The 20,316-nt window shown below is 47.4% G+C and overlaps 2 protein-coding genes and 4 pseudogenes across 2 annotated transcripts; 2 read left to right on the top strand and 4 right to left on the bottom strand.

Annotated features, from left to right (window-relative positions):
• The first annotated feature begins 2,707 nt into the window (after positions 1–2,707).
• On the top strand, positions 2,708–4,307 carry LOC136544394 (uncharacterized; annotated as a pseudogene).
• A 487-nt stretch (positions 4,308–4,794) lies between these two features.
• On the top strand, positions 4,795–6,683 carry LOC136546848 (beta-amyrin 28-monooxygenase-like). The gene is made up of 2 exons (XM_066538817.1): positions 4,795–5,831; positions 5,915–6,683. The coding sequence occupies exons 1-2, from the start codon at positions 4,883–4,885 to the stop codon at positions 6,412–6,414; spliced, it is 1,449 nt and encodes a 482-aa protein (XP_066394914.1). The 5' UTR covers positions 4,795–4,882; the 3' UTR covers positions 6,415–6,683.
• Positions 6,684–8,305: 1,622 nt separating this feature from the next.
• On the bottom strand, positions 8,306–11,586 carry LOC136544393 (uncharacterized; annotated as a pseudogene).
• A 275-nt stretch (positions 11,587–11,861) lies between these two features.
• LOC136544391 (protein ALP1-like) lies at positions 11,862–13,254 on the bottom strand. The gene is made up of 3 exons (XM_066536572.1): positions 12,492–13,254; positions 12,175–12,410; positions 11,862–12,092 (listed from the first exon to the last, which is right to left on the bottom strand). Exons 1-3 carry the CDS (start codon positions 13,252–13,254, stop codon positions 11,862–11,864), a joined length of 1,230 nt encoding a protein of 409 aa, XP_066392669.1.
• Positions 13,255–16,130: 2,876 nt separating this feature from the next.
• LOC136547785 (small nucleolar RNA R44/J54/Z268 family) lies at positions 16,131–16,232 on the bottom strand (annotated as a pseudogene).
• Positions 16,233–16,539: 307 nt separating this feature from the next.
• On the bottom strand, positions 16,540–16,641 carry LOC136547786 (small nucleolar RNA R44/J54/Z268 family; annotated as a pseudogene).
• Between the last annotated feature and the right edge of the window lie 3,675 nt (positions 16,642–20,316).

The raw sequence follows: 20,316 nt of genomic DNA, 5'->3' as shown, positions 1-20,316 counted from the left end.
GAAGAAGGCGGAAAAATGGGCCATCCGATGACCAAAAAGCGTGAACGTACAGCGTCTTCCCCACGGACGGCGCCAACTGTCGGTGTAGAAAGTGACCAACATGTAAATATTTGTAGTTTTGTTGTACGTTGTGATCGGATGTGGCCTAGCACTCAATGACACAGGGTTTATACTAGTTCAAGCAACGTGCCCTACGTCCAGTTTGAGTCGGTCGATGACTTTATTCCTGAGCCCAGGTGCTCGAAGTTTGTTGTGGTGTTACAAACAGAAGGGAGTAAGATGGGGGATGCAAGAGGTCTGGTTGGACCCCGGACTGAAGGGCCAAGAGTGACGGGAGCTCCTACGTGCGCTAACTATTCAAGCATGCACTTTGTGTAGCTTTAGAGTGTCTAAAGCTAGCAGAGGGTGAATCGATGTGAGTGAACTGATCTCCTTTTGTTGGGAGAGAGCGTATCCCCTTTTATAGATGAAGGGGGTAGCCTTACAAGTGAGAGAGGGAGAGTGTACGTATGCTAAGTCTTGTTGCCCACGCCATCGGGTATAAGATGATTGTAGGCGCCCATAACACTGTTAATGTCAGATACATGTGGAAGATTATATCGTCTTCTTCTGGTATGACAGATGTTGGTGCCTGCCATACTGTTGATGCCTAGAGGTATGTGGGGGTTTTACCTAGTTCGCCTGGTATGGGAGTTTTAGGGCGCCCACAATACTGTAGGGCAAATGTCGACGCCCACAACACTGCTTGGGTTCTGACATGCCTGGAAGGTTACATGGCACCCTTCTGACATGTCCTGTTGGTACTATCCTGTAGGTGTACATGTTACGGTCCTTGGTATTACGGTTGACTTTGTGCATCCTGCTTTATTTGTTATGCCTATTCCCTGGGTCCTTACCGAGCAGGCGTCCCTGGTCGGTTGGTCCTAGTCGGCTCTGACTGCGCCAGTTGTAGAAGAGATGTAAGCAGAGGTTCGATGCATCCCTGGTCGGAGACGCGGCTTTGGAGTTGGAAGCGTTGTTGGCTAGGCCTTTCGGTCAGAGAAGCGGATCGTAGTCGGAAGCGAGCGACGTTCCTTGGCCAGGCCTTCCGGTTGGAGAGGCGGGCTGGAGTCGGAAGCGAGCGCTGTTCCTCCTCGGCCCGGCCTTCCGGTCGGAGAGGCGGGCCGGAGTCGGAAGCGAGGCCTTTCGGTCGGAGAGGCGGGCCAGAGTCGGAAGCGGGCGCCATTTCTTCTTGGTCAGGCCTTCCAGTCAGAGATTGGATCGCCCTTCTGACCTGTCGTTTAGGTTTTTGGGCCGGCCCACGAGTTGTGTGTCGTTCGCGACGTCATCTGCTGGGCCGAGCCTTTGTTGGGAAGCCGGTCCATGAGGGACCCCGGGTTTATGAACCCGACAATCATATTACAAAACAATATTGCAATGCACTCTTACAATACTTCCTGGCATCAATCCACGAATCGTTGCATAAGGGCAACTCCAATTTAGTGGTGAGCGAACTCATAAAAAAAGCACAACCATGCGTCGTATGTTCGGTATCGGTGTGAATCTTCTTTCTACTTATATGTACTAAACCATCATGCGAGGCCGATTCAACTTGAACCGTTCAACAACTTGAAAGACAACAAAGCAGGTTTTTGTTTGTGTTATTGTACACATATATTTGTTCATTAATGATAATACTTCTCTTCAAACCATTGTTTTTCTTCATTATTGGAGATGCAACGCATGGGTTGGCGGAGCTATATACATTCCAGGGGTGCCAACACATAACACATTCATAAAAAAATGCAAAAACTGTTATTATGGTTAAATTTTCACTATCCTTGCACACAAAGAGATAAATTCATGCATACAAGACAAGTACAACTCGAATTTTGGTAGCTGCGCCTGTTGTTGTCTTGGTGGCTCTGCACCATGACCCAATCAAAAGAAATCAACCCTTGAACAAAACTAAGGAGACAAAAATGAAACAAATTAGTACAAATCTCAAACAAATATAGACCATTAAAAAGCCGAGTACAACCAACTGCTGATTGAATACTAAAGGCTAGTTGTTAGTCAGCTAAAGATTAGCTAAAATTATTAGTCTTAGCCTTTCTAAATAGGAGGGGGACTAATTATTTAGCCACCAAGTCTCAAACTATCTGTTAACAAACTAGCCAGTAGCCCTCGCTGATCAAGCATCCCTTCGAAATGCTTGCCACGTACAAGTAATTTAGATTCTTATAAAGTCGTCAGTTTGATGTAATTCATAATTTCTAAGTCCTGACACGGGGCAAATACTCCTTTCGTCCCGAGAAGAATGAATTCTAAAATAATATCATATTTCAGTATACCAAATTTGACCAATTATAAATAAAAAATATAAATATTTATAATATCAAATAAATATTATTAAATTAATTATGAAATATATTTTCGTAATAAATTGATTTGGAGTTATAAATATAAATATTATTTATTAAAAACTTGGTTAAACGTGAAATATTTAAACTGGTACGTATATCATAGTTATATCTTGAGTGAAATACACTAGCGGCCCTTTAACTTATCGGTCTGTGCCAATTCGGTCCACGAACTTGCAAACGCGAAAAATAGACCCCTGAACTTGTCAAGTTGTTCACCGCAGGTCCATTTTCCATCTGGCGCGGTCTCCCGGCGACGTGGCAGTGCTAGCGTGGCGGACGAAGCACGTGAGCCGCACGTTTCAATGGGCCTGCCACGCTCACTTGCTGGTCGCGCAAGCCCCGCTCGGCCGCGCCGCTCGCCTGCCGGCACCGCGTGCTCCGACGCCTTCGCGGCCCTGCTGCTCGCTGGAGGCCCCGTGTCTCGGTCCCTCCTCATCGGAACGAAGGCTCCTGCGACCTCACCGGCGACCCCGGCAAGCAGCTCGCGGCGGGTAGCCGCCCGTGCCAGCTGGCCACCATCATCGGCGTGCGCGCGCTGGCGCCGACCGCGCTTCCCAACGCCACGCGCCTCTGCGCCGCGCCGGGCTCGAAGCGCGCGCCGCCCGTACGGCCCGACACGCCCGGTTGCTCCGAGTGCCCCGGCGCGGTGATGGCCACCACCTACGAGATGCTGGCCAGCGCGCGCACCAAGGATTCGTGCCCTGCGGGATGGCGGCCACCGTCGCCGTCTGGTCGCGCGTGCCCCCGCCGCTACAGCGACTACGCTATCTGCATGCTCTAGGTCCTTGAGAACGTCAACAGCCTCGGCACCGGCGACCTCGTCCCTTCACCGCCGCGGCCGCCGCCTGCTGCTGTCTCGGCCACCCAGTCCCCTCCACCTGCTTCCAGTTCTTCTTATTCGTCGAGCAAAAGTATTGTGCCCATCGCCGCCGGCTCGACTGCGGCAGGCGTCGCGGCAGTCGTCTGTCTCGGCTTTGCCGCCGTGGTAGTTGCAAGAATCCGTCGTCGACGTAGGATGACTATAGGAGGAGACAGAGAGAGCGGCAACGACTCGAGCAACGACGACGACGACTCGGTGGCGTCGCTGCCGCCCCTACCGTGTGAAGGTCTCTACATCTTCACCAAGGCAGAGCTGATGCAAGCTACGAACGGATACGACAAGAAGCTGCTACTGGGCACTGGCGGCGCCGGGAAGGTGTACCTCGGCCACCTCCCGTCGGGGCAGCGTGTGGCCATCAAGAAGATCTACCGGTCCAAGAAGGTCTCGAGTTCTACGCGGAGGTGGCCGTGCTCGCCAAGCTGCGGCACCGCAACCTCACCACGCTCGTCGGCTACTGCCTCGGCGGCCGCGGCCGCGGCGACCACGCGCTCGTGTACGAGTACATGGCGGGTGGCAACCTGTGGCGCGCGCTGTTCTAGGGAGAGCCTCCGCTGCCGTGGCGGCGGCGGCTGGAGGTGGCCGTGGACGTGGTGGATGGGCTGGCTTACCTGCACGGGTTCCGCGAGGGCGCCGTGGTGCACCGCGACGTGAAGCCCACGAACGTGCTGCTGTCGGAGTCCGGCGCTGCGAAGCTGTCGGACTTCGGTGTGTCGCGCATCGTGGGCAAGCGCACACGAGCGAGCGGAGCCAGCGAGCGCCGTGCCGCGGAGGAGCGCACACGGTGCCGGCGGGCGAGCATGGCAGCACTGGCGGGCGGCGCGGCGGCTCCGGCAAGCGCATGCGGTAGCGAGCACAGGGAGCCAGCGGGCGAGCGCGGTGCCGCGGCCGACCGCACGCGGTGCCGGCAGGCGAGCGGCGCGGCCGAGCGGGTGTTGCGCGACCGGCAAGAGAGCGTGGCAGGCCCGTTGAAACGTGCGGCTCACGTGCTTCGTCCGCCACGCTGGCACTACCACGTCGCCTAGAGGCCGCGCCGGATGGTAAATGAACCTGCGGTGAACAACTTGACAAGTTCAGAGATCAATTTTCCGCGTTTACAAATTCATGGACTGGATTGACACGGACCCACAAGTTAAAGAACTGCAAGTGTATTTCACTCTTATATTTGTTTAAGGACAAAGTAGTACACGTTAAATCATCCCATCCCATGAGGCAAATACATGTCTTATGCCCCTGCGGTATCTGCGCATGCGATGCTCAGACAAGATGCTCTTGACTTTTGTAACGCAGCTGACAGACAGCCAGCGTCAGCACTGAACTTTTGTGAGAGCCGGGTGCTTTGCTGGCTGCTGCAGCAGCCGAAGCAGCTGTGGAAACCCCTGTTCGCTTGGTTATAATCAGTATTTTTTAGTGCAAAACAGTATTTTTATCCCAAACGAACCGGACAAAACAGAGCAGCCTGCTCCTCGTGCACAGCAGACTGCAGTGATGCGACGCCTATGTATATCACCTCTCCTAGACCTGGACTCCTGAGCTGAGCATCCTCCATTCCTCTTCCTCTTGAGTTCAGGAGGTTGCAGCATCACCAACTTCTTCTCCAATGGATTCCTCTCTTCTCCTAGCGCTAATCGCCGTCGCCTTGCCCGTGCTCCTCCATCTCCTAACGAGGGCAAATAAGCCACGGCGGCCGGCCGCGGCCAAGCTGCCCCCGGGCTCCCTGGGCCTGCCGGTGATCGGCCAGAGCCTGAGCCTTCTCCGCGCCATGCGCGCCAACACCGGCGAGCGGTGGATCCAGGACCGGATACACCGGTACGGCCCGGTGTCCAAGCTATCGCTGTTCGGCGCGCCGACGGTGCTCCTCGCGGGGCCCGCGGCCAACAAGTTCACCTTCTTCAGCAGCGCCCTGGCGATGCAGCAGCCCCGGTCGGTGCAGAGGATCCTCGGGGAGAAGTGCATCCTGGAGGTCACAGGCGCCGACCACAAGCGGATCCGCGGCGCGCTGGCCGAGTTCCTCAAGCCGGACATGCTGAGGCTGTACGTGGGCAAGATCGACGGCGAGGTGCGGCGCCACCTCGACGAGTGCTGGGCCGGCCGCCGCACCGTCACGGTGATGCCGCTCATGAAGAGGCTAACATTCGACATCATCTGCCTGCTGCTCTTCGGCCTCGAGCGGAGCCCGCTCCAGGACGCGCTCGCCGGCGACTTCGAGCGCGTCATGGATGGCATCTGGGCCGTCCCGGTGAACCTGCCGTTCACGGCGTTCAGCCGGAGCCTCAGGGCCAGCGCCAGGGCTCGCCGGTTGATCGCCGGGATCTTACGGGAGACCAGGGCCAAGCTGGAAAGGGGCGAGGCCTCCCGGAGCAGCGACCTCATCGCGTGCCTGCTCAGTCTGACCGACCACAGCGGCGCGCCGCTGCTGAGCGAGAAGGAGATCGTGGACAACTCCGTAGTGGCCCTCGTCGCCGGCCACGACACGTCGTCCATCCTCATGACGTTCATGGTCCGCCAGCTTGCCAACGACCCGGACACCCTCGCCGCCATGGTCCAAGGTGAGAAACCCAACTAGAACGCACCGTTCTCACGTCATATTCACTATGCTCTGAGGTGACCGCCGCCACGGCTCGCGACGCAGAGCACGACGACATCGCAAAGAGCAAGGGCGACGGCGAGGCCCTGGACTGGGAGGACCTGGCGAAGATGAAGTACACGTGGCGCGTCGCGCTGGAGACCCTTCGCTTGGTGCCTCCCATGTTCGGCGACTTCCGGCGAGCGTTACAGGACGTCGAGTTCGACGGCTACCTCATCCCAAAAGGATGGCAGGTGTTCTGGGTGGCGAGCGTGACGCACATGGACCCGGACATCTTCCCCGAGCCGACCATGTTTGACCCGTCTCGGTTCGAGAACCAGTCGGCGGCAGCGGCGCCACCGTTCTCGTTCGTCGCGTTCGGCGGTGGTCCGAGGATCTGCGTCGGCATGGAGTTCGCCAGGATCGAGACGCTTGTGACGATGCATTACCTCGTCAGGCGATTTAGGTGGAAGCTCTGCTGCAAGAACGACACATTTGCCAGGGACCCCATGCCATTGCCGCTGCACGGACTGCCCATAGAACTTGAGCAGAAGGTATCGCCATGATCTTAAGACAAAACTTGGCAGCAGATCTGCATAACTGTGTTACGCTAGAAAGGCACACTATAAGATAATAATGCATCTCATTTGCCGATTGGATCACAGAAGAAACCGTATGGTGCTATAGCAAATCAGTGAGTTTAACAGTGTACAAAAACAGCTTTTCTTTTCTTGTGGCGTCCATGCTGTACAATTTAATAATTGATGGGCACGTCATCACCGCAATAGTCTTGTTTGGTACAGTGTTTGCCTCACTAAAATACAACTGATGAAATTGATGATTTTGTTGTCTTCACATTTAATTGCTATAGAAACAGCATGTACACCAGACGACCCAAGCTCGAGCAGACTCACTCGGCACTCACCGGGATATAAACCTTGTTGCCAGCAGTTGATATCTTGTACACGTAAAATATCAATACAATTGCACTGCAAATGAATGACAGAAGGAAATGATGTCATAACGAGGTCTGTTGTCAAGACACAAGCCTACGACTAAAGAGTGGCTCAGTGAAGGTCACCGGATTGCTAATTTCCAATAACTAAAGAGTGAAAGGATAATACAAGTAGAATGCTTAGCCAAACTTTGGAGCCATACTAGGTGCTCCATCTGCAGTGGACAAGAATTGAAGCTCAGGAACTAAATAACTCATTTTGGGCATTTTGCATGATTGTAGCCATGCTGAAAAAGAGAACAAAGAGGAACTACCGAATCATAGACAGAGGAGATATAACAATGCAAAGCTCTCCCGCCTGGGGGTTTAGCCATGTTACGCACCGGGATACATAACGTGTAGGACCAAATCGTGTACCATAACGAGATTAGAATAGAGTACATATATACAAGAACTTGGCACAACAAACTCGTGCCCGAATGAGGAAGGGAGGTTTGAGCAAACCTGACAGCAGCAATAATTCCAGTGGGCATTGTCTTTCGTGTTTTGGCGTATCTTATTCCCATGACAACAGTCAACAGCACGGCACAGACTGTTTAAAAAAAAACAAGGTTAGAAGATATACTAACTGATGAATATCAAGCCTAAGAGGGTAGAGCTTGTACACATCATAGACCTAAACAGGAAATCACAAATGAGCAGTTCTTCCAATCAATGTTAGTGACCAAAACATGGAAATGGATCGAATTTGTCATACAAATCTACATATAATCATATTTCCCTCTAAATCAAAGCAATCAGCTAGAGCATACACTAGTGAAGCAACAATTGGGAACTAGCATACTGCATACCAAGTTACTGGAGTAGTCAACCAATTCAATAAGGCTCCGTTTGGATGCTGCATTGAATTGTGTATATGGAATTCGAGGGCCAATACCAAAGCTAGCTGAATTGGAAATGATGTGTAATTCCAATATGGATGTTTGGATGGCACTTGAAATTGCTTGCTACAATCTAAACAGTCTCCAAATTTCAATTCCTGTTTGGATGCATACTTTTGATGAATTCGTGTTTTTCTGAGTTTGAACATGAGAATATGTGAGTCATATAGGTTGCTTATACTTTCATAAATATTTATTTTAATTGGTTAATAGAAAATATGAAATTAACAATAATATAATTCTAAATAATTTAATGTCAATTAAAAAATGAAAATAATTTGGCACGTACATTACTAGGATCAATGGCTTAACATGTGCATAGGCATGCTGCAATGGCACACAAATTTTAGAACCAAATATTTGCTTCAACGGTACAACTAAAAAGTTCATTGTGCCACTGCTCATATAGGATACAACCCATAAATTCTAATACAAAAAGACAATGTTTTGGCTAAAATACAAGTTCAAATCATCACTACAGGTGCATAATGTAACACAAAATGAGCAGGGAAGCATTACCACCTACAAACATTACATTAGATGGGACAAGTTCACTACTGTTCAGTGTCTTCCCATTCTAACTCCTTCGTTCTTAATCTCCATCAGCACCCAATCCTTTCTCATGTCCATGGGAAGCTCCAAAAGTGCTTTGAAAATTCGATCATCACGATTCATCATACCATATGCTCGTAGATAATCATCACGTCCCAAATCTGGTATTTTGTCAAGTGCCTCAAGGATCTCACGTGGTGAAGTAGCCTTGGGTAGTTCCACAGGTTCAGTTGACTTCATAGTAGAATCAAATGATGCTTTAATGTCTCCAAGCAAAGACACAAGGGTTTCACCTGTTCTAGGTCTCTTTCCCAATTGAGATGGCACTGTCGGAAATTCTGGAGAGCCCTCATTGGAGTTCTGGTCAGTGCCATTTGCCATCTCCTGAGCACTTTCAACACCTGTCCTAGCAGCTTGACTAGTGGCATGATCTTTGGAGTAGATGGTGCTGATCGCATCCTAGTTCTTGACAACTTTGGTCTTGTAACAAGCAACAAATTTATTAGCCTATAAAATAGAGACAAAAGTATATATGAAATGCAAGATAGTTCAGATTATCATGTAATACAGTTCAAGTTATCATGCTGCATACCTCCTGAAGGGTCGAGATGGCGACTAGAGGGGGGTGAATAGTCCTTTTTAAAACTTAATCACGTTGGCTAACCGAAATAAGTGCGAAATTAAAACTATCGGTCTAGCCAAGACTACACCCCTCTCTCTATGTTCACTAGCACCTTGCAAAGATACTAATCAAGCAACAAAGGTGCCGGGCTAGCTAGAGCTCTCCTAACCAATTCTAGAAGCAAGGTCACACAAACATATACCACTAGTACTTTAAGCAACAAGGGAGCTCCTACACATGCTAGTAAGCAAAAGCACAAAGCCAACTAAGCTCACTAGCAATGCTCAATAACAAGGCAACCAATGCCAAATTAGAGAGCGCAAATACTTAGCTACACAAACTAAGCAATGTGACTAACAAGGTTACACAAACCAAATTAGCCACGCGAGGGAGCTACTCCTTTGCTACACAAGCAAGAAGGTAATTAGCAAGCTACATAAGCTAACTAATTATTAAAGCAACAACACAAGCTCAATGTATATAAAAGTAATTGCAAGCTTGTGTAACGGGAATGCAAACCAACGGGAAGAACAAGGTTGACACGATGATTTTTCTCCCGAGGTTCACGTGTTTGCCAACACGCTAGTCCTCGTTGTGTCGACCGCTCACTTGGTGGTTCGGCGGCTAATTGGCATCACCCGCCAAGCCCGCACGTCGGGCGCCGCAAGAACCTACCCCTTGAGTGAGGGTAGCTCAATGACACGCTTTACTAAAGTTGCTCTTCGCGACTCCCGCGGGGCGAGCACAAGTGCCCCTCACAAGCACTTCTCCGAAGCGCCACACAAGCTTCTTGCGGGCTTCAATGGAGACCACCACCAAGCCATCTAGAAGGTGGCAACCTCCAAGAGTAACAAGCACCACCGGCTTGCAACTCGATCACCTAGTGCCACTCGATGCAACCTCACGATGCAATCACACTAGAATCGCTCACTCACACAATCGAATGATTACTATCAAGTATGTGTGTGATGGAGGGCTCTCAAGCACTCACAAAGCATGGACACTAAGTCTTCTTAGGTGCTCTCTCTGCCAGCCATGGCCGAAGGCCACTTTTATTTATAGCCCCAAGGGCTAAACTAGCCGTTACCCCTTCATTGGGCAAAAATCGGGCCGATCGGACGCTCCGGTCGTGTTGACCGGACGCTGGATCTCAGCGTCCGATTGCCCGCAGACGGCCACGTGTCCCGATTCCAACGGTCACTTGACCTGACTGGACGCAGCAGCTTCAACTGACCGGACGCTGGACCTCAGCGTCCGATCGTTTCCAGTAAGCTCTCCGAGGCATATTTCTTTGACCGGACGCGTCTGGTCCACCTTGACCGGACACAGACCAGCATTCGGTGCAATACCCTCGGTACTGTGCCGACCGACCAGCTCGACCAGACGCATGCTGCCAGCGTCCAGTGCTTTCAGACCCAGTGTCCGGTCAGTTGACCGACGCCAGCGTCTTCGCGATCAACTCGTTTTTACTTCTAACTTCTTTACCCTTGCTCTAATGTGCCAACCACAAGAATTTGCATCTTGTGCAATAGAAAATAGGCATTCTATTTTCCCAAGAGAGGGACCCAAACCCATCTCACCCCTGCAAACACCACCTCCTTTGTAAATGTGCCAACATCACCAAGTGTACACCACCATGTGTATATGTGTTAGCTTTTCACAATCATTTCCCAAAGGATGTTAGCCACTCAACTTGCCACGCCACTCGATCCTAACGACGATGTAAAGTTAGATAACTCGAGTGGCACTAGATGACCGATATGCAAATAAGTTTGCCCCTCTTGATAGTATGGCCATCTATCCTAAACCCGGTCATAAATTTCTCTACACACCTATGACCGGTGAAATGAAATGCTCTAGGTTATACCTTTGCCTTGCGCATTCCATTCCATCTCCTTCAATGTCGATGCAACACATGCACTAACACTATCAACAATGATATGATCCACTTCATATCATCACGTGATCATATTGGTTCATCGATCTTGACTTCACTTGCTCTTCACCGTTGCCATCGTCCATCGACGCCAAGTCTTGCTCAAGCTTCACCGCCACGCGGTCCATCACTCCAAAGCCTTTGACTTGCCCTTCACGCTTGCAACCGGTCCATCAAGCCAAGTCTTGTCTTAATCTTCTCCACCTTGATCACATGACTCAATGCCATGTCTCATGTGCAATAAGCTCCTTCATCATCACATGTGTGAGCTTTGCAACATCTCCAAGCCATTTTCACCTCCATGGCATATGTTGCTCATACACATGTACCTGTGGACTAATCACCTGTGTATCTCATATAAACATAATTAGTCCACTTAAGTTGTCACTCAATTACCAAAACCAAACAAGGACCTTTCACCTCCACATATTTACTCCAAACATCGTCACTATCAATTGAGAGCCTATGATTTTCCCAATCCCAGCCAAACCCACTTTGAGCAAGTATCTTGCTAATAACTTCATAATGTTTGTCAAAGGTTTTGCATCTTGAAGTGATGTTCTCCTTTGTGATATCCACATTGCACTTCTCTCGAACATTTCTGATTGCCGCACTGTACACATGTGGCTTCCATCCATTTTGGGCATGATCGCCATTGTTGTGATGCTCAACAAGAACTTCTAGGAGTGCACTATCCATTTCTTCTGTCCAAGTGAGGTAAGTCCTATGACCTTTCTTTGTTTTGGGTTCAGTCATGGTGCTAGAATGGTATATATCAGAAAGGTAGAAATTAGGCAATAATTTAACAGACATAAATAGTTGAGAACGAATACTATTATATATTAATTTTGACACTTGAGAGGATGCACGCACAACAAAACACAGCAGCCATACATCCCAAAAGCATATATCCCATCTGCCTATCACACAAAAAACCCACAAAGCCCCATCTACCTACATACATAATACCCCATCTCACTACATACAAAATGCACACAGGGCAGCCATTAACCAAGCCTCGCTTGGTAATCGGCGAACATATCATTAGCTAGTTGGTCCCTAAAGTTGTTACGCTCAGTCGTAACCTGGACATTTCTAATTAAATTAGTATCATCTAGGATATCAACTGGTGTTGCAGCTATCTCATTATCCACTTCCTGCAGTAGCATATCATCCATCTCGCGTTGTCTATCTCTTGCAAAGTTGTGCAACACACAGCAAGCAATGATAATGCGAATCTGTCCAAAAATGCAATGCGGTGTCAAAGGAAGCAAACAATGTTATAGTCAACTATAATAGGCCGTATGTATAGGACAGTACCTGGTCCTCTATTTTAAAAATAGATTGATTACGCAAGATACCCCATTTTTTCCATGAACCAAAGGTTCTCTCTACCACATTTCTAGCCCGAGAATGTCTCAAGTTAAACAATTCTTTTAGAGTTTTGGGCTGTTGTTGACTTGCAGCCCACTCTTTCAAGTGATAGCGAGTCGATCGATATGGAGCTAGAAATCCAGGACCATTAGTGTAACCGGCATCAACTAGGTAATACTTGCCTATCATGAAGGAAGAGAGTTAGCTAAAAATAAACAAGTAAATTATACACTAAACAAACAACCAAGCTGAAGGAGTCGTACCCTTGGGTACAACAAAAGCATCTTGGCAAGACATGGCATCACGCAAAACCCTTGAATTAGAAGATGAACCCTCCCATCCAGGTAGAACATACACAAATTTCATGTTCCGGTCACAAGCACCTAGCATGTTAGTTGTGATTTGTTGCTTCCTATTTCTGTACCTTCCTTGAGCAGCAACATCAATGCATACATCAACGTGGCACCCATCTAATGCTCCAAGTGCGTGCTCAAACCACTTCCACTTATAATCTTCAGGGGGTTGGACTGAAGGATCAGGAAGTTTGATGATCTCCCCAGATAATGAGATAATGGCAGATAAGACAGTAGAAAATAGCCTACTAATTATTTCAAGAGACCGCTTATATGTTCCACGAAGCACCCTCATTTTTGTACCATGACCAAGAACAAGCAATAACATAGCAGCATTTTCTTCAACATCAACAAACACACTACCACAAAGCCCACACCTTTCACGCAACATGTTGCACAAGTCATGGAAGTTTCTCTTAGTTAAACGTAGCTCGTCATAGCACGTAACTTCAGAACCCTCATATAAGTTTTTCAGCAAATACTTTCTAAATGTCTGCATGTGCTCCTCATCACTAAACGCACCAAGGTCCCTTGGCCTCCTCTCCTTATGGACATAATCTACCACCACAACTACCATTGCAAGATATAGCTCTGCAAGTAACAACCTTCGCTTCTTTCTCCTTTTCTTTTCTGCACTTATGCATGAGACCAAATCTAATGGCCGTTTCGACATGGACCAGCTACACAGAATTTTAAAAAGAACATACAATGGAATAAATCAGTGCTAACAATAAACAGGGGTAACTATTCTTGTATGCCACACAAACTATTGTTGTATTAAAAACAATCTAGAGCCTATTGACATTGTACAGCCAAAAAGAGAACACATTACCAAAAATTAGATATGTTAACTTTACCTTCGCTTGATTGATTACTGCAGAATGCTACTCCCCCTGTGATTCACCAACAGAATCAGAGAAAGGATCAGCAAGTTTGACCTTGCTCATGTTCTATGGTTAATTAAAATAGGGAGAACCACCATGGGAGGGAGAAAAGGGAAATCCATGAGAGAAAGAGGGGAAGGGAGCAGCCATGGGAGAGGGGTAGTGGATGGGAATATGGGATGTGCTTGCTGTACAGGAGGGGGGCGCCATGGGAGGGGAGGGAACGCAAAGGGAGGGGGAAGAAAGGAGTGGACATGCTGCATAGGAGGGGGCACCATAGGAGAGAGGTAGGGAGGGAAGGGGACGCAACCATGGGAGGAGGCAGATGGGGTGGGATTTTCAGCAGAGGAAGGGCCTCCATTGGAGGGAGAGGAAGGGGGCGCCATGGGAGGGATTGAGAGGAAGGAGAGATTCCCTACAAATCGACAATATAAGATTGGATTAGGCACGAAGTAGATGATGGAGTTACCTTCGCCGCCGTCGAGGTCCCTCCGACGACTTGTCGCGGTCTCCGGTGGTCGGTGGCTGCTCAAGAAGGAGCTCACCCAGCACGGGCGGGTGGAGAAAAAGGAGGGGAAAGGAGCGAAGGGGTAAGTAAGCGCACGAGCGGGGGCAATTTCAGCCAAAACCGACGGCGAGAGCTCGGTATTGAGCGTGTGCTGGGATAAGTGAGCGCGCGGATCTCTTTGAATTGTGACAGGTTTCCAAACCGTAATTCCGTGAACATCCAAACGCATGGCATTCGGCTAGCACAATACCAATTCCTGAATTCTATGCCTAATTCATACATCCAAACGGGGTGTAAGAGTTTTCAGTCCAGTGGAAATGGGATGATAACAGCGTGATTGCATTGGGAGACGAATATTAGGAACTGAAAAGGTTGTGCAGTCTGCAGGATAGTGAATTATCAACATCCCATCATGGCGTGTTCACTCGTCTGAAAAAATCAGACCAGCCGGCTGGTTGCCCACTCATTTCACTGTTCATCAAAACCAGCCAAACAGTGTTTTCTCTCACAGAACCAGCCAAGTTTCAGACCAGCGAACACGCCCTAGCCGCAACCTAATGTCACTGCAACAACAGATTTCATACCCAGAGTCAAAATCACTACAATCAATGATGCGACCTAGGATTCCCGCAACTGCAGTTCCAGTGTTACCACACGAAAGCATGAATCCATGCTGACTCTTGTGGCTCCACCGGTCAACCCAGAGTCCCAGACAATTACTGTACGATTGACGAGCGATCGAGCGCAACTGAGAGAAGGTAGGCAAGCTGAGAGGGAGGGTGAGGAAAGGGAGTGGCGGTAGGCAATGGACCGATCTCAAGGACAGCGGCAAAGATGGCGGCAGCGTCACCCCCACCGTGTGCGAAGGCCCAGGCGCTGAGCGCGCCATCAAGGAGGTAAGATGCGACTGATGCTCCTTATCTTCAAGCAAGTCTCACTTACCACATTATCATGCTGATTTAGTGATAAAATAAAACCAATTTTTTTTGATTTAAAACTTATTTCACTTTCTATTTAGTAGTGCTATTTTAGTAGTGATATTCTAATATGATCTGCAAATTGAATGTTAAAATTATGCATGGCTCATGTCAATTTTAACCATTGTGTACAGTTAATTTACAAAGTACAAAATTCCACTGGTGCTTAGTTAGAACTAAGAATTCAATTAGAGAATGCGATAGGGCATAATTGCTCATATAGTGAATTATTTTATCAATCGGACTTTTGCATTGCCCTATCATCTCTCTGTCTATGCTTTTCGGTGCTTATTTTTAAAAGCTTCTTTTTTATGCGTCCCTTGTAGGCCAATGATTTCATGCTAATATAAGATATGGCATACAAAAGTAACATTTTTTCAGTGAAGGGAACTCTGAATAGGCTACAGTCGAACTTAAATACATACACCATCTTTTGGTCTCAAATTGAACAAAGAGAAAAAAAAAAAAAAAAGTGGTCTAGCCTCATCCAGAATGAGAATATGATTTTCATCCTCCGGAATTATCGCTGATACAATATGGCTTGGTGACTTCCTGTTTTTTATGGTTCTTACTACTGCTGTCTATGTAGTTAGCCCGGCTCCCCTCTTTACTGACACGCTTCACAGGATCAGAGGCTCAGAGCTAATGTATGATCCCAATGGCAGACACCATCTCTCCCTAAATCATATCTGCATAAGCTCCACCTCAAAGAGAAATCTGAGGGTCATATACACAAAAAGTATCTAAGATGCCAGAGAGAACAGAGAGAGAAAATATAATCCAACACAACAGACAAGAAAGCTCCCATGGTATGGCATTTGGATAAAGTTTGTAATGCAGGCAGCCAGATCATGATAACCCCGCATTACACAAACTAAAATAAAATGGATTCTCTCAGTCACAGATGAGATGCCAGGAAACTTTTATGACCACAAAATCTGCACGCATTACTCTGATTCAAAAGATACCTATCACTAGCATGGTTCTACACACAACACCCTATGCAGCTTGCAGCTACTCCCTCCATTCCAAATTGTAAGACGTTTTGGCTTTTCTAGATACATAGCTTTTGCTATGCACTTAGATATACATTGTCTAGATACATAGTAAAAGTAATATATCTATAACAGCCAAAACGTCTTACAATTTGGAACAGACGGAGTAAATAAGAAAATTCACATTAGCATCAGAGATTCCCCTAGACGTAGTCATCATGCCATTGTGCCCCCATGAACCAGGAGCACAGCAGATGCAATTGTCTTTGCTTTTCATCATCTGCCAATTTTGCCCATAGGGTAAATACAGCATGTTTGTAACTCAAATATATCTATATCAGCCAAAACGTCTTCAATTTGGAACGGAAAGAGTATATAAAAGAAAATGCACATTAGCATTAGAGATTACCCTAGACATAGTCATCATACCATTGTGCCCCCATGAACCAGGAGCACAGCAGATGCAATTGTCTTTGCTTTTCATCATCTGCCAATTTTGCTCATAGGGTAAAATACTGCATGTTCTCAAATATATCTATAAAAGCCAAAACATCTTACAATTTGGACCAGACGGAGTATATAAGAAAATTCACATTAGCATCAGAGATTCCCCTAGACACAGTCATCATGCCATTGTGCCCCCAAGAACTAGGAGCACATCAGATGCAATTGTCTTTGCTTCTCATCATCTGCCAATTTTGCCTATAGGGTAAAATACTGCATGGTTGTAACTCAAATATCAGACAAGCTAAAGAGAAATCATTAACATGATGCTGACCAAAGCACAAGTATCCCAGACTGCATTGCAGTGCTTGATAACAGGACAGCTTTTCCGATAGTGGCAAAGAACTCATTAAACAAGTCAAATGAATTTAGGCGGGGCATTATTCCAATCTGGGATAGCCTTCATAACTTTTGCATCTACAGACGCATTTCCCGGAGCCTGCTCGGCCAGCTAAATGGTGGATGAGGAGCAGAGGATATATATACACATAGATAAATGTATGCGTGCGTGTGTGTGGTTTTAGTTTCCCTCAGAGAGAAAACTACTCACATATTTTTTGGAACGGAACGTGGCTGATAAGCCAAGCTGACAAGTTCAAGCGAACAGGGCGATGATCCACCACGGCGGTCAAGCAGGCTTCGACGGGAAGCGCATTAAGATCTCCGTTCTTTGTGCAAACAATGCTAATCATCAGACTGGCAGATTAGAATAGGCCCCATGAAAAATAAGTCAATCATCTAGTCAATAGCCCCATGAAAAATAAGTCAATCATCTAGTCAAGTCGGAACGAAGCAGAAACCGCAACCTATTTAAAGGGATTATGCACTTCTACCAGCTAATAGATCCAAGATCCAGGCCCTCAATATCATCAAGAATCCAAGATCAAGAATGTGGGATTTAGAAAGCAGATTCCTCGAGACATGTTTGGAAATTTCACGGCCACTTCATGGAAATCGGGAAAAGAAAAGAAAAAAAATAGAGATACAAGTAAGGCAGGGGGCACAAACAACCTGAGGTTATCATCGGAGTTTCTTGCGCCCCCGGCCGAATCGGCAACCGAGGGCTCCGCTGACTTACCTGCCATGCTCCTTGTCATTCGCCAACCTAGCTATTGCTCCCGTGGGGATAGATACAACATGATCAGCTGTGCTACGTGCACCGCCAAATGCGGCGGCGCTCGTCTCCGTGTGGAACCAGTAGCTGCGCAGTGCACTGAGCGAGGGATATGACGGACGGCCGCCTCCAAACCCTAGACCACTGGACTCACTCGCGGGATGCAACCGGATAAGAAGGTGCGGCCGTGGCCGTGGGCTGCGCTGTGCTGCTGCAGCTGCTTGGGCCGCAGCCGAGCGGCTGGGCTGTACAGTTGCAGCCCAAACAGACGAAAAGGCAGAAGCGACCAGGCCCATAAACTATATGAAAATTGACAGGGCTAGCGCCCACACATTCACATTGATATGCGCGTCCGAACCTCCACGTCTGCGCTCCGTTTCGCATGCCCACATGAGGGCCTGCGCCGTCCGAACGTCGCCCACGCCTCCTGATCCCACACGGAAACCGCTCATGCCCTCTCCACTTCCCTGCCCGAACGACTGCTGCGGCACGTGGGTCCCCAACAGCAACACTTACTCTGTTTTTTAAAACATTCAGATAGAAACATTTGCAACATACATCTGAAGACAGATGAAACACTTGAAACATGCGTTGAAATACTGGCAAAAACACCTGAAAACACTTGAAAAGCCATTGAAAAACATATGCAACAAACACTTGCAACATATGTGTGAAACATATGCATCATCAAGATAAACACACTTGCAATATATGTTTCAAAAAACATATGAAATATTTGGAACAGCCGCTTGCAACATATGTGTACATTCATTGCAACATATGATACATTACGATCTACTTTTGCAATATCCATATGAAACACTTGTAACATACGTTTGAAACATCTGAAACACTTGAAACATACGCTTACAACATTCGTTTTCAAGCACAAAATCTACTTGTTGTTTGGATGAATAGAGTCTCATTGATGCAGTGTAGGATCGGTCGCACATACCAGCAGCATGCCGTAGGCAGCACCAGCGGCGGCGATGTGCCAGCAGATATCCACCCAGACGAACGCATGCAAGAGATGGAGGGGCAAGGTGCGGCGAATGCTGAGGTAGCGTGGGTGGCTGGGTGGAGGGCCACCAGGGATGGCTCACCACGGTTCCTGTCCTATGGACGCCACGAGCAGGAAAAAGGGGGTGGCTGCAGGATTTGCTCGGCGAGCATGCACAGGGGGAACTACGAGCCTGAGGCGGCGTTGGTGGAGATAGGAGTGGGGGCGCGAGAGGGCCAGAAGAAAGGGAGCAACGGTGATGGGGGAGCTCTGGGCTCGGGCGGCCCTGTCCGCTCGCGAGTAGCAACCAGAGAGGGAGAGAGAGTGGCACGACGAGATAAGGGAGCGTGGGCGAGAGAGAGGAGCAAGCATATTGGGCTTTGTAGGCCCGGAAAGTCATCCGGACTGATGGACTCTCTGAGGGGAGCATTACGGTATGAAAATATAGTTTGTAATGCATCCAATAAAGCTCATTTCATGTTGTAAATATTGTTATTCTTTTCTATAAACTTGGTGGATGGTTTTCACTTTAAACTGCTAAAATCCATTTTTTAGGAATGAAGGTAGTACATTACTATCCGCATATAGAAATGCAGTTAATGTTAATCTATTACCTAAGATATGCTACCTTCTAAGGTAATCATGCAAGTGTAGAACTTCACAAATCGGCAATAATATGGTGCAATGTAGTTGTGTTCTTTATGACAGTTGTCCTCTCTAGAATTTTCACACCCTAAAACAAGCTATTTAATGCTAAATCATGTAATCATTTCATATTAAGTCACCTAATACATTTAGTACTTCAGTTTCAGAATTTCACTTTGTTCCAAAGAAGAACTTTGTTTTTACATGGTATTTAGATGTTTGAAAGCAAATAGAATCCGTTGCCAGGATCCTATTTGTACTACTATAAATTTGTCTATATGGATGTAAAAATGATATCCTCTCAACGCATTTTACGGGACAGCGGCATCAAGAGGTGAAATCGTTTGATCTGTTTGGCATTCCCATACGGTTTACTTCATCTGTCCGGGAGATAAAGCTTATTTTGACCAGGACTGATCCAGAGACGGTGGTCAAAAGGCTAATACATAAAGTTTATAGATTACGTATATAGGGCTCGTTCGGCTAGTTGAAAATCAGCCAGATTTTACTGTGCGCGGATGAAAACACGGTTCACTCTCTCACAAATTTCTCCCAGCGAACAGAGTTTGCCGTGATAGTGTAGTGAAGTTGTGCTTTGTAAGCTGACTCTTGAGAGTTTCAATCCATTTGCAAGCCACATGTCAGATGGTAATTCTGAAATTGCAAAGTGAATTTGAAGGGATGCTGTTGAATTGTATTTATCTCTACTGTAGATAACATGTCTGCTTCTTCTTCTTTTTTATCTCAGATAGCGTGTCTGCTAATCGTACACGTCTTTTACTGTTTTATTTACAGTTCCGACTTGCCACAACTGCAGCTATTTTCTGGTTGGGGCGTATTATACGGGTCGGCCTTCACTTTATGCTGCCCAATTTCATTTTAGCGATGGTTCGTTGAAAGAAAGCGATCGTTCGTTGCAGAGAAAAACCAGGAAAGGGAACGACCGGGTGCTAAAAAAAAGCAAAGGGAACGACCGCACCAATTTCTGTGATTTTTTTTTTGAAATATTTATTTCTGTAAATTTTTATTTTTATTAAGACTGTCTCCAACAACTGCGACCCAAAATATAAGACTCATTCGTCATTGGGTAGCGCTATAGGCAAAAATT

Source organism: Miscanthus floridulus, chromosome 3 (assembly GCF_019320115.1).
Source record: "Miscanthus floridulus cultivar M001 chromosome 3, ASM1932011v1, whole genome shotgun sequence".
In the NCBI taxonomy this organism is placed as follows: Eukaryota; Viridiplantae; Streptophyta; class Magnoliopsida; order Poales; family Poaceae; genus Miscanthus; species Miscanthus floridulus.
Note: the sequence above shows the minus strand (reverse complement) of the source record. Positions and strands in the feature narration are given on the sequence as shown.